The sequence below is a fragment of the Oryzias latipes genome, chromosome 8 (genome assembly GCF_002234675.1).
Source record: "Oryzias latipes chromosome 8, ASM223467v1".
Lineage (NCBI taxonomy): Eukaryota > Metazoa > Chordata > Actinopteri > Beloniformes > Adrianichthyidae > Oryzias > Oryzias latipes.
Window position 1 is genome coordinate 3,638,340 of NC_019866.2, and position 14,872 is coordinate 3,653,211.

At 42.0% G+C, this 14,872-nt stretch overlaps 1 protein-coding gene across 3 annotated transcripts in view; it reads right to left on the minus strand.

Annotated features, from left to right (window-relative positions):
* The window catches only part of syt3 (synaptotagmin 3), a 39,320-nt gene extending 24,711 nt beyond the window's left edge, over positions 1–14,609 (minus strand). The window contains exons 1-4 of one of the 3 annotated variants that reach the window (XM_023957342.1): positions 14,546–14,609; positions 13,062–13,150; positions 3,371–3,675; positions 1,218–1,605 (exon numbers count right to left, since the gene is read on the minus strand). In XM_023957342.1, the coding sequence (XP_023813110.1) occupies positions 1,218–1,368 (151 nt within the window). In that variant the 5' untranslated portion in view covers positions 1,369–1,605; positions 3,371–3,675; positions 13,062–13,150; positions 14,546–14,609. Of the gene's footprint in view, positions 1–1,217; positions 1,606–3,370; positions 3,676–8,608; positions 8,986–13,061; positions 13,151–14,545 lie in introns of those variants that run through there. The other 2 variants (XM_023957343.1, XM_023957341.1) reach the window with 2 other exon arrangements.
* Between the last annotated feature and the right edge of the window lie 263 nt (positions 14,610–14,872).

Genomic DNA, 14,872 nt, shown 5'->3' on the forward strand with positions numbered 1-14,872 from the left:
GACAAATGTGGATAAAGGTGGAAAGCTTTTATCTGGGAGGTTCAAAAATCATTGAAGAGAATAGGTTCAGCGCACTAGTGGGTCTAGATGACCCCACTCCCAATGGTAAAGTGCCTCGGATAGCACAAGGGTTACCATAGTAAAATAAGAAGACTGATAAAAGCAAAGGTGAAAACAAGTCTCATGATGTGTCGAAGACCTGACTATAAAAATGAATTTTGAGACTTTGTTCAAAGATGGAGAGTGAAGATGCCTTCAGAACGCTCAGTGGGAACAAGCTCCACAGCTTCAGGGCTCAGATGGAAAACGCTTGTTCCCCTTTGAGCTTCCTCTTGGACCTTGTTTCCTCTAAGAAAAGCTGATTAGCTGACCTGAGATACTGGTTTAGGGTGTATGAGGAGAAAAGGTGGGTGCAAGATATAAAGATTTAAAAACAAATAAAAGAAAATGAGCTTTAACATTCACAGGCAGGATTGGGTGTTCTGCACTCTGACCAGAACACCAGCAGCAGCATTCTTGGAGTTGGAGACACAAAAGAGATGCCTCAGGGTTCGAATGGTGTGTTGGATTTTTAAAGTGAACAGGAAACACTCATTTAATTTCTCACACGTGGGCCTACGTTTCTTTTTTGGACGCTGGGATTCAGGCTGCCTGTGGAAACTGTGATGGTTTAAGTAAGAGCTCAAAAGTTTTTGGGAAGAACGAAGCTGAAATGCTGCACAGTAGATATTGAAGGAGCTCAGAGAACAACTGGCCTGTTTGTGTTTGCTTTTTTTTTTTTTTTTACTGAAAACATTTGTGATGAACAGACGCACAGCTACAACCCTTCATGGCGGCTGCCCTGCTTCTTCCTCACCACTCATGTCATCGCTGTGCCGACATCTCAAGCTTAACATAGGGTTGAGGAGGGGCCAAAAAACTTTTTATCCACATTGTGCGTTTGTAATTTCACATCTGAGCTGTTGGTTTTGGTTAAAAAGGAGCAAGAGACACGCTGCATGTTTGCTTTTGTCTTTGAAACTAGATTGTCTAAACATCACAACAGTTTTAGTCAGTCCTTTACAACATATTTACTGTGAAAATTCTGCTTTATTTGGAATATGCAGAACAAAATTTGAACTATATAGCTTGCATGAGCTTTCCCACTGTGGCTTCTAATTTTACACACTTAAAAAAAAACGTTGTTTTTCAAAGGATTCATTAGAAGCTGCAGTTACCTGTGTCCACCCGACTGCTGCGACCTCCCAGCAGGTACCTGAACTCCTGGCAGCGTTCACTCTGGCTGTAACCCTTCGGGGAGTTGAGGCACAGCTCTTCCACAAACATCAGCGCCTTCTTACACAGGTCTTCTTCCCAGTCCCCCGACATGCTCCAATCTGCATCGCACTCTCACCAGCAGTCAGCCAATGACAGCGCAGCCAACGCCGCCCTCACCTATCGGACGGCACCTGGGAAAGAGCTTTGCTGGCCCATCCACCTTTTACAGGTCTTGAAGTGGGAATAGGAGGCAGCTGGTGGAGGACGAACAGGGGAAGCTTGGTGGAAGTCCTGGTCTGGATCACAGAGACCTGACTGACATGTCCGTCAACTCCCCTCTCACTTTCACTAAAAGAAATGAAAGGAGAAAACTGTGAACAAGAGCCAAAGGCATAAAAGTGAAAACATTTCTGCCATAGGTCACATTAAGTGACAACAAAGAAGCGAAAACACTTTTTAGACCCCCCTGTCTGTGGTGCATTGGAGTGTGTAGACAGAAAACTTAAATTGGTCAGACATTTCTATGTTTTTGCAGATAACACTGAGATAAAAGAATCTCACTTTATGACACAATCATGCATCATGGATCATGGATCAGCATCATGGATCAAAACAGTGAACTTGTATCAAGCACATGCTAAATATATCTTGTTATTCAACATAAGATTATTTTCCTGTCATTTAAAAAAATCTATTAAACAATTGTATCCAAATGTAACAAACTTAATATCGACAAGGCAGAAATTTTTTTGTTTAAAAACCCACTCCAATGAAAATTATGTTTGGAAGACATAAATAAAGAAAGCTAAGCTTGAAATTGCCTTTTTGAGTATTTCTTTATTCAAATTATTGTGAATCCTGAGCAGAGGACTTTATTTTATTTTATTATTTGTGATGTAGAAAATATACTGGGCCACAAGCTCCCTTCTCTGAGCTCTCAGCAACAGCAAGGGGATGGGGGGGCGGGGTTGCTCTGTGCCAATAGTCCCACACAGAACTTAGAGATACTGCTCTGCAGAAACTATGTCCTACAAAACGACACAAAATTTTTTATTTCATTTTTTTTGTAATTTAGGCTAAAAACGGCCTAATCTGTAAATAGATCAAAAGATGATTGGATTGGATCTTTAAGAGAAGATAATAATACTTTTCTAAATCAAATATTTTTGATCATAAAGACTTTATGCAAATTTTACAAAATATTAAGTTTTTAAAAGACTAATTGATGACTTTATCCTTATTTTAACCGTTTATAAAACAGTTGTGCAACTTTTGGAATGGCTAAACAACATTTTCTATCTGCTTTAGAAAAACAAAAGGTTTTATTGTGACCAAAGTCATATTTCTAAATAAAGGAATCTAAATGAGACAAATGTACCGTAATCCCCTTAAGCAGACATGTTGATCAATAGAAGACGTTTTTCTGTACTGAAGAGGATTTGATGCTGTTTTTGCAAAGGTCTGACATCCCTTCTGTCACCACCACATGCCTGAGAGTCCTTCCTTTCTGTGTTTTTAATTTGACATCAAATATTAATCTCAAAAACCAACAACATCAAAGCCAGTGTACAGTTCTGGATGTCTTTTTGAACAGGCCAAATGTTGCTGTTTCAGTAGATTCAACACAGTACTTTGTGCCAAAATTCGCTGTAAATGTGGACAGAGCTGTGCTTGTCCTTGACATTAGGTTTAATTCAATTACAAGCGGAACATTAATAAACTGAAAATAAATAAAATGTGTAAAACTTTCAGTGAATTCACCTTTTTTACCTAACCCACTGAATTTCACAGCCAAACATGAAGTGAACCTTCACTCACGAGGCAGCTGCAGAATGCATTATACTAGAACCTGCTGCATTGAATTTACAGAGTAATTTAGATATGTTACAAGATTATTGAGGATCATTGATTTATTCTTAAGTGCACATTCAAACCGGGAACAGTTAGAGGATAAGATTAACAGACAAACGCTTTGTTTCCCTTTAGTATAACAGCTCGTGTCTTTTATGCATGTCATCCCACAAGTGCTTAAAAAAAGAGGTTGTTGCACTAACAGAAACACTCTAATTAAAGCTTATTGCAAGCTTGGAAAATGTCACAGAGTTTTGTTTACCTTTGCTGACCTCAACTGTTGAGGATCTGCATCGTGCTGAATTTGCGAGCCAGGGCCGAGTCACTCTGCATGAGATATTTTCCTTGCAAATGGATTTGGCTGGGGAACAGGGTGCTATCCCCGCAGTGCATGCATAAACCTTCAGCTTGTTATTTTCCTAATAGTTCCAAGATCATAAATGGATGCCTGCAGATGAGTATTTTTCTCTATCGCTTCACCACAAGCTGAAGTCTGACTCATTTAGCTTCTGCTGGAGGAAGGGGAAACGCCTCTGAAGATTCTTCATCAAAGCTCTCCAGCATCACCTGAAAAGAAACAAAGCAGAAAGAAAACAAAAGTGATTATTAGAAAAAATTGCAAGGACGCTTGTAATGTGACAGCGATTCCAGAGGATTTGCAGCATCTCGCAAGCCTGATGCATAGAAGTGTGTTTCCAACATGTGAGCTTTTCTAGCACTTTTTCTCCAGGAGATGCTTGCTTTCTTTAGCTCATTCTCTTTAGTTTTGATCCCATTCTGTCAAAACAAAAACAGGTCAATGCCCAAATTCCGGTTTCTCACGCTCTGCGGGTCTCGGGGGGCTCTGACTGAAGGGAATGTAGGCAAACTTCTGTCTGGTAAAACAGATCTGCTGCATCACTCTCTCAAACAAAGGGGAAAATCTGGAGAATCAATCACTGGTCAGCTCCTTTTCCTCTCAGCCGATTCGTTCTTGGACAGCGGCTGACCTGTTCCTTGACCAAGGCGCCTCTTCAGGCCGAGGAGGGACTATTGATCATCTGACGTATGTTTTTCTGGAAGATGTCACTGTCAGTCTTTGAGCGGCACCCCGCCTTGTAAAGTGCTCCTTATGAATCCATCTGTCTTCCAGCTTTCAATCAATCACCGCATTAGCCAGTGACATATTTCACTCCCCACAAGGTCCGAAACAAAAAGTGATTCTATTCCATTTCTACTTTTCTGTCTTTTTTTTGCTCAGACCTCCTTTCAGAAACAGATTCTAGGATAGAATTATCTGGCAGCCTATTTATCTTTCTGTCTTTTGGCCCAACTTTCTACAACATTTGAACAGAAAAGATGGACTGAACGTTTCTACCGAACTACCAAGAAATGTTGCTGCTCTCCATAGAAATGAGACTTCTTTTCAAGTTCTACTGGATTCTAGGCCCTTTTAAAGCTAAAACATTTACTATTTGTTTTTATTATTGTGAACTTGAGCATTTTCACAAACCAAGCTGAGTTTTGCAGTGATCAGAAGTTGCTGGAAATCCTGACTAGAGGAAGGAGACTGCAAATTGATAGCTGAAGAACTTGCATGTTAAAAGTGACTTTTAATGCTTAACATACCTTGGTTTTATCTTTTTGTCTTTTACCTGATTTTAATTTTACTTTAGCGTTGGCTGTAAAACTCATTAAAAATAAAGTTTTGTTTGATTTTGATTAAGGACGTCTCAATGCTCAGTTTAAAACCAAACTGTTTGTTACACCGTTGAACCAAATCGTGGTAAAAACGAACATACCAGTACGTTTATATCGAAATTTTTACATATGTGTTGTGCTAAATTTAAGGATTTATTATTTGTTGTTTTATTACATGACACCAGGCTTAGACTTTGCCAACTGAAAGGTTTTTCTTCTTTTTTTCTTGCTTCTTTGCAAATGAAAGAAAAACAGTTTTTCTGATTTTTGATTAATTATTTTTTTGTTTTTGTTTTGGAATACACAACAACAACAAAAATTTATTAAATAAACAAACTATATAATTATTTATCGAACCAAAACAAAACCATGACCCAGAAATCTAAGTTTAAACCAAATTTTGGGGAAAGTGAATCATCCCTAATTTTGATTCAAATGCTCAAAATCAAGCTGAGGATTTTAATCACATACTGAAAACCAAAAGAGAATTAGGAAAAAAGAGGATTTGGATATAAATTGAGGAGAGAAAAAAGACTTTTAGTTAAAAAAAAACATTAGTTTGACAATTTCCAGCCAAATATTTAAGGAAAAGTGTCGAGAATGATTTCAGAAACGCTGGACACTTTAAAGCATGCGTTCCTGCTGCTCCTCTGACTGCTGCTCCGTCTGGGATCGATGCTCTCAGCGAAAGAACGCGCCACAACACAGACCTGAGAGGTCAGAGCACGGCCGAGCTGAGGAGACAGGACGGCGTGCAAGGTCAAAGTCTAATCACGTCACGGCGGTGAAGAATCAGGCCTGTCCAATCCCCAAAACAGAAAGAGGATGAAGGCCTGATAGGTCTCCAGCCGTGGAGGAGCAGGAGGGGGGAGTTAAATCTGAACCCCAAATGAGGAAAGGAATGCACATCCTAAGCTTGTGCCCTGAGCAACACTAACCTCCGTCTGCTTGTTTACTGGCATCCGATCTGTGACCTGTTTGTCATCGAACCCACAGCTAAACTGACGCGTTTGAAGCAGAGGAAACATTTAACAGAAGGTGCAGACACAGGTATACAAATCACAGTCCAGACAACTGACTGAAAATTCCCAAGGACACACCCCCTCAACCACCATGCTTATAGATGAACCAGATTTGAACTAATATTCATCCAGTCGGAACTCCAGACGAGCAGTTTTCCTCCTCACCAGTGAACCTGAGATGGATTTCAAGAAAAAGATTCCTCCGCACGTAATTTGATGTTAGAGAGCGTGACGTGAACCTCCAGCATGTGTCTGGAAGAAAGATCTCACATCTGAGATGGATCCAAAGATAAGGAAAGGCATGTGGACCTGCTGAATTCGAAGCACTCCTTTTTATCATTCTGTGATTTCAGCCCAGTTCTGCATTTGTCAACATATCCAATAACACAAATCTCATATGAGCCTTCCACAGATTTAGTTTGCAGCTGATTGAATCAATTTTATCAACAGTGGCAAGAGCGAAAGGAAAAGCTCTGAGATTTTCCGTGAATGTAATTTGTGAGTTCAGCTCCCAATCAGGGATGTTTCATATCAGATCTGTGTTTGCTGTTCATCCACGTCTCTTCCTGCCGCCTCCAGCTGACCTCAACTCCTTTTATGAAGCGCAGAGACAGGAAAATGACTGTTTACTGCTAAAATGGGTAATTATTTTAAGGGGAGAACATGAGCACCTTCATAATTAGAGAACTGAAAACAGTCAGACGCCTTTCTGTGTCAGAACATAATGCTTCCACAAACAAAAGGAGACTAATCCATTGGTTTTACTTAACAGGATGTTTGAGGCAGATCTGAGTGAACCTGTCTCTGGTCCTTTCGACTATCTCACTCCTGCTTTTGTTTTCTTCTGTACCTAGAAGTCCTATGTAATTGCCTTTTGCTCTGTAGGACTTGTTCGTTTTTATGTTTTTTTAGGTTTGCAAATGTGCTGAAAGACTTAGTAAAAATTGTATTTTTGGCATTTTTGTGGCCTTTTTCTCATGATGGAGGACATGTGTTAACATTAACATTATATTTCTGAGTATTTCTCTATTCAAATCATTATGAATCAGGAGCAGACAAAAAAAGACATTTGAAAGGCTTGTATTTGCTACGTAGAAACCACAATTGTGGGGCCAAAAGCTCCATGCTCCGCTCCATTCTGATGCATCCATTTACGGACAAATAGATCCATGTACGTCTTTGTTTTCCTTTGCCGATTTGGTATCTGGCTAAAAACTGTACGTCCACATAGCTTAGATAGTGCCCCCCATTGTTGTTGCAGCGGTTATGTTAGTTTTCGGGCTGTATGTAACGTGTAAACAAAGGGATGATGGGAAATGAGCACCAACGGCCACGCCCACAACTCAGACGTGAATTTCTAAAGAACTCCTGCCGCTCTGCAGATACTACATTCAAGAAATCGACTCAAGTTTTTGAATTTGGCTAAAAATGGCATAATTATAATACAAATAAAACCAGAGCTTTGAAATAGTTTAAAAGACGATTGGAGTGGGACTTCATTTGTTTTCACAGGACCGTATTTGTGTCAGTTTACACGTTAGCTGCATTTCCTGTGAAAGCGTGTCATTTCCAGTCTGTTGAACTGTGGCTCTGCCCTGTGAGCTCCTCCTCCTCACTCTTTGATGCCGTCTGCTCTGCTTTACCCTGCTGGGCAGCATCATGTTGTGTGCCACCTCAAATCGATGCTCTCGTGTACCCTCAGATCAGCCACTGTTCATCGGGGGCCATCACTGATCCTCAGAGGTCATGACCTGCTCCACCATCGCTGTCAGGTAATGCATGGTGTCTTTTTAAGGCTGCAGCGATGTCTGCTATCATCACTCCTTTGCCCTTGTTCATCCGTGACAGATTGATGCGGTAGGCTTAGAGAACAGAGCCGCAACGACACTCGTTTTGGTTAGTCCACCATGTTTCACCGGGACAGAGATGGCGCCAGAGGAGGCCACGATTGAGCGCAGGGATATAAATGTTATTGACTGGAGGTAATAGCTTTGCTGAGCCGGAGCCTCGAGGTGCTTCAGAATCAGTCTGTCTCATAATAGGTCTCGGACACCTTTTCAGGAAATAAATAACATAAGGTGGGCATTAGTGTGAACACAGTTCTGTGACACTGTCACCTCCTATCTTCACCTTTTTCTATCTGGAGTTCACACCTTTGAAAGGTCGCTGCAGAGGCTCTCGCAGCTCACCTCTGTGGAGCTGCAAGTGTCTAAATTATCCATATCGTGGGACACCAGTAGGCAGACACCCGCCTCACCAACAGGATCTCCAGGAAGGGACCTGTATCCACGCACGCGCACAGGGCCGCTCTGTGAGTCAGGGAGTCTCACTTGTTCTCCTGACCGCTTCCAGAGCTCTTCTCTGGTGGGACCAAAGCGCTACTGTGGCTTTGATGGTAAGCGGGGGCAGTGAGCGGGGTGGGTGGGAGGAATTACGCACGTCTTACACACGCCAACCTATTTGTGTGTGCCCTCAGCGTGCTCGTGCGCGTGCGCCGCCGGGTCTCTTCGTCTTCTACCTGCCTGCCACCATTTCCATTGAAGGAGGTGAGCAGAGCTGTCACTAATGCTGTGAAACAGCAGCCTCGCGCGCGCGGTCTGCCTCCACATCCTGCTCCCGAACTGAAGCAATGGCAGAATGCAACACAGAGGAGCACTGGGGGGGGGGGGGGGGGGGGGGGCAGTGCATGTAATATTGATGGAGAACAGCCACTCGCTGTGAGGTTGAAGCATCTTCAGCGGTGCGAGATGCGCATCAAAGCAGGGCTGCTGAAAATGACAGAACAGAAATCCTCCTACCTCTGCGCCGCAGAAACACTGTCCTCCTCCTTCCTGAGCTGCTCCGATTTACGAGCTCCTGCTTCTGTCAGATGCGACGCTTGGAAAGGAGCATTCCGCGCCGTTTCCACTCAGTCCAGCCCCCTCTCTTCCCTGTCCTCTCCCCAAGACGCACCGACCCCGCAGCCAGGATAGCAGACTGAGAGGGAGAAATGGGCAATATGGTATCTCCCTCCCCTCCGTCAACCTCCTGTCTCCCCTGATCTTTTCTTCTATTTTCCTCCTTTGCTCGTGTTTTTCCGGCTCGCTCCTCCCTCTCGCTGCCTATCCTCCTTTCCCTCCCTGTGCTCTGAATACTAATATTCTGTCTCTCCTCCCTGCCTGCACAGTCCGGCCAGTGCTAAAGACTCACTGATGTATGTGGGGCGTGTGCAGGGAGTGTGTGTGACAGGCAGGGAGGTGTTGGTGGGGTGGGGGCCCGGAAGTCAGCCTCCAGGAGCCTGCAGGGTGCATGGGTGGATTGGAAAGCCCTGGATCGTGTTTGGTCTCATTAGAGCTGTGATTAGATAATAATCCTCCCGCAGATGTCCCTGGGGGGTTGATGGGGTGTTGGTAGACCATTTCATGGCAGCATCAGTGGGGTGGAGCATGGCGGGAGGGTGTTACTTGGATGTCAGGTGGTGAACAGCATGGAGGGTCACTGTCAAGGGGTCTCAGATAAATGAAGGACATGTCTTTGCTTGTTTGGTTTGTGCTGCTCCTTCTCCTTGGAAACCTCAAACTGAAGAGCATAAAGCCTTGAGAGGCCCTGATCTGGTTAGAGGCAGACATGGTATTACCAGAGTCGTGATTCAATTTTTATGTTCCTGCAGGCTTTTAAAAAATTGTCCCTCAGTGGGCTTTCTGTAAGGTTGCATGAGGGGAATCAACCAACAAATTCAGAAAATTGATTTTTTTTTCCTTCCCAGCAGCAGGAGAACGTGGAACGAATTGATATCCTGGAATCACATTGGAGATCGAATCAAATCAACAAAAAGTCAAATCAGATCTACCAAAAACAAAAGATAATTAGACAAAGATCTGAGAGGAAACTGTCATGAGGATGACAAATGTGCACATTTAAGGTTTCAGCTCCTCTTGATGCTGACAGAGCCAACAGTATCAGTTATATAAGTGAACCCTGTGGCCTTTAGAATGGGCACCCTGCTATATAAGTAAACATAATGATTTTCCAAGAAACACAGCTGCCGTCTTTGCTTCTTTAATTTCAATCACTTCTTCGTCTCCATTTTTAGTCTCAAGGTTCTTCTACTTTGGGTAAGGTTGCCAAGAAAAAAGCGAGCACCTTTACTTTTAAAAGCACTGATGAATTAATCATATTCCTTGAGTGAGTCCAAATAAGTCTTAATGGGGCCACAGCAGAGGCAGCATGGAGGCCTGGACTGAGTTCTCCACGAGAGAACCCTGCAGACCCTGAGCTGAAAATCCACCATGAACGGAAAACTAAATGAAGCAAGGATCCAACCTGTTATTCATTAAAATACTACCCATGGGCTTCAATTAGGTTCAGCTGGAGAATGTTTTTATCATGTATATCAACTAAAGTGTATATTTTACTGTTATCGTTAGTATTTTTAATTATTTAAAGTGTATTTTTATCGTATTGAAGACAAATGAGCAAAATGATTCTAATAGAACATTTAAAAAGTTTTATAGACACTACAAATCAGTCTAATGTTACTTCTAACAAGTATTTTTTTACTTTTCAAATCAAAAAAAGTAACAAAATCTAGATGTATTCTAAACCTTTTTTCGCATTTTTTACTCGGGAGAACCGAAGAGCAACTATCTCCTGGGCTTTTAAGGATTATTTGACTGTTCGATGTTCATTTCCGGTAGCAGCAATTAACAGCAGCCAAAAATGTAAAACAATAAAACAAAGATTTAAATTGACAAAAGTAAAAAAAATTAGCATAAATAAATAAATATTAAAGAAACAAGTGGCCATATTTGACCCCGTGGGATCTCCAAGGTTAAGAATAATATGTAGAGCATTGCTGAACAGTGGATAACAATTTATTTCCAAAGAAAAAAACTGCACTTGCAAGATCCGAGAGCACAGACTCCAGAAAAAACGACAAACTAAGAGTTCCAAAGCATAGAAAAGAGGAGGACAGAGGGAGTGAATGACAAGAACAAATGACAAGGAGCTAGAAATGATGTGAGGTTTGTCTGCAGGACACACCCACATGTGGAGGAGGTTAATATGTACTATTATTTAATCACTTAGGATGAAGGTAAAAAGCTTTGAGGGAACAAAAAATAGCCTACTTAGGATTTAACACAGTAAAAAACGTTGGAGATTATTTTTATGCTTTAAATAATTTTTCTTTTTTGCAAAAGTTTGCAAAAATCATTCAAGTCCTAAATCTAGATTGAGATAATGTTTTCATGTTTTGGACAAAAAAATATTCAAGTGAACAAAAATAATGTGTTTTTCGCTCATTAAGAGAAAGATGATTATGTCCTGTCATTTGAAAACAAGCCCATATCCATCATTATTCAGTATTTTTTTTTAATTCAAATGAAAAAAATGAAAATGTACTTCAAAAGAAAGTACAGCGCTTCTAACCTTTGACCTGCTGGAACATCCACTCCTGTGCATTCTGCATGGCAGCTGTTTTCACCGATTAAATAAAGGAAGACAATCAATTCATAATCGCACTTCACATGAAAGAGGTATAAAATAAGGAGGGAAAATTAACATGACGTTGCTCAGAAAATGACATTAATGAATTATCGGCTCGTGAATTAATTTCCTCGTAATTGTGCTGGAAACTCTGAAGGTTTTAGAAGAGATGGAGGAAAGAAAAAAAACGTGTTTAGGAGGACCCTGCAGCGCATGACGATTGACTGATAAATGAGAGTAAACAGTGACCTCTGTTAGCTGTCACAGCAGAGCACAGAGAGGATGAGACATAACAGAAAAGGGCACACATGCAAAAGAGGAAAGCAGCAGAGAAAGACAAACAAATATGAGGAAAAAATGTAAAGCTTGTCTGGGAGCTGCTGCTAATATAGACCTGAAGAGGGTTTATTTCTTGATGGGGCAATTTATCGTTTTTTGCGACCACACTTTATTCCGCACATGCAGGATTTTAGCACACATGCATGTTAAAAACACGTGCATACATAAAAGAAAGTAGAACAAGAGGCACTGGAGGGGAGAAAATCCCACAAAGCGAGATTAAAACTGACTAAAGGCGGCTTTGCACTGCAATTTTCAGCTGCCCCAGATGAAAGACAAGCAACAAAAACCTTTTTTAAAGTGATGTCTTGAAATATAGCAGTTATAAACTGACAATAAAAGCTCCTGTGATCAAAGGAAAAGGAGAATTCAGCTGTCGTCCCCAAGCAGAGCAGTCTTTACACATGTGTCTGACATGAATGTGAGGGTCTTAGTTTTCTGTTTTTACAGAAGTTCACTGTCTTAGACCTGTCTTAGGAAAAAGCTTAGAACTCAATAAGACAAACGGAGTCCAAATTAAACTGTTTATAATGCAAATAGACACAAAATGTAGAGATTAGGGAAGTGCCACAGGGAAAACCGTCATGGCTTCATACTTCATCAGACTGACCATAAATAATTATGTAGCAGAATGCTTTTGTTGCATGAATGAGCTCTCACTCAGCCATGTGTGGAGGAGCTGGACATCCCAGATCACACAGCCACACAGACTGTCCGCACTTACCAGCTCTGCCACGACAAAGAAAAAAAAAACATTCACATAAAGCATCGGTGGTTTGGTCCTGCTGATTGACACAGCTGAGGGGGACGCTCACGCACAGCCAGGCTGTCACACGCATGAGCAGCCACGAGTGCGCACACATCTGCCTGTTCAGCGACAGGAAAGACTCAAACTCCCCAAAACCCCAACATGGAGCAGCCCACATGGAAAGACTGCACACAAAGAGAGAGGTAAAATATGCACATTAGTCATGATGATGATCCTTCAGCCTCAAATGGTGTGAAGCGAAAACCCCCACATGACTGCATCACCTTCCAGATGCAGCGCAGCCACAGGATGAGACGCTGGTCATGGAGGTTATCACTGCACATGGCCTCCTGTTATTTCTGCCATTAATCATAACATAGACTGACTTTTGGGAGCAGTTTTCCATAGAGATGACATTTGGTACCTTTATTTATTTTTTCCTCTGAAAACACACACGAGTACAAATATTATAGAGCTTTGAATTAGTCCACCAGAGTCAGAAAATCAGCATTTTAGCTGCTGAGGATTGTAGTTTCAGATTAGACGACACCTGTTGTTCACTTAAGGAGACTTTCCTGATTTACTGTCAAAGACAGCAGGACGAGTTACACAAGAAACTGAGCTTTACAAATTCATCAGAGGTCTACGTGTTAAGTGACGTCAGCACAGGACTAACTGTAATTAATGGAGCCCATTACCTCATCTGAGCAGGGTCAATGCAGAGGGGCTTCTGTTGGAGAATCTGATGGATTATCAGCCTGGTCTGAAGGTCTGTGTCCATTAGATCCTTTCGGTTTATAGCAAATAAAGATGGAAAAAAAAGAATTTAATGCAAAGACATTTTAAAATACGAGTCTAAAAATGTGTCTTAATGGGTAACACGCACAAGAATGAGTTTGGTCATGAAAAGATTTAGTTTTAGCTTATTTACAGACATGGAGGGTGAAAACACATGACGATGCAGATCAGAGAAGTGCAGAGAAGAACATCAAGCCGCTGCACGACCCTTAAGAAAAAATGTCAGGAAACTACATAAACACATGAACGGGGCTTTTTCAAAGCAAAGACAAGAAGGCATGTGCCTTACCAGTGCTTTGGGATTGACCTGTATGGGTGCTGCGAGTTTTTGGGTGACCCGGGTTCGTAGATCCACATCTTAAGAGGAGCGCAGGTGTGTCTTGGAGTTCCCTCGAGGCACGAGCCTCGAGGGAACCACAGACGCTGCTCCGATCCGCCTGTCGATCTCATGCTCCGATCTTCCCTCACTCAAGGGAAGTCTGAACAAGACCCCAAGATTTTTAAACTCCTCCACCCACTGAGAATGGCAAACTACCATTCTCTGGGCGAAAAACCATGGCCTCAGATTTAGCAGTGCTGACCCTCATCCCCGCCGCTTCACACTTGGCCGCAAACCACCCCAATGAACGCTGGAGGTCTCGGCTCGATGAACCCAACAGGACAACATCATCTGCAAAGAGCAGAGAGGAAATCCTGTGGTCCCTAAACCAAACCTCCTCCGGCCCTGGCTGCACCAGGAAATTCTGTCCAAAAAAACTATAAACAAAACCGCTTATAATATTCATAACAACTAAAATCTTTTCAACACAAGAAGCCTTCAGGTCTGACCTGTTTGCTCAGCTGCTTGAGTTAAAAAAGTTAAAAAAAAGACAAAAAGAGAGAGAGGATTTGCATCCACATCAGATCTGCAGCTAGATGCAGCGTTCTCAGGATGCAAACAAAATGTTTTACAGTCTTTGTTTTCCTTCACTGCTCGTGAAACAAAAGTGTGCAGTCTGTCGAGAGTGTAAAAACCATCATGAATGAGAGCAGAGATGATAATGAGAGAGTTTGGAAAAGCACTGTTGACTTTTTCGACCTGTGCATTCTGCAGACAAAATATTATTGCAAACATAATTACAGCTCATTGTGGATGCAGCCATAAAGAAGGTCTATTAAATGAATGAAGCCCTTAAAGATTCAATGCAGTATTACATCTGTCTGAGAGGGGGGGTGTTGTATGTTCCACTGTAAGTTAACGTCTGTTGAATAAAAAAGTTTCTAACTTAACTGCAAAAACCAACGTTTGCTCTGGTCACACAATTCCCACTCCTGATCTCCTGTCGTGGCATTCCACAACTAATGTCATTATGTTTGTTTTGTGTGTGTGTTGTCAATTTCTTACCCAAAGACTTCCTTGATCACTCTCAGCCTCATCGTGATCACTCGTTGCCATGACAACTCTCTCATAGGAGCGATCGCCCACCTCTCTCTGTCTTCCTCTTTTTTTCCTGGCTGTCTCTCTCCTTCTTCTGCTGCTGCTGCTTTTTCATTTTCTTTGTCGTGACACCCACTCACCCATCAACCCATGCAATCACCCACTTTGATTTCTAAACAGGGGAATTTAATTGTTCCCTTTACCAAAATGATCTACCTTTCTTATTTTTTTTTTTTTTTCTGAGCGTGTGACATCTGGCAGAGAAGCCCCTCCAGCAAGATCTTGGAGGTCAGT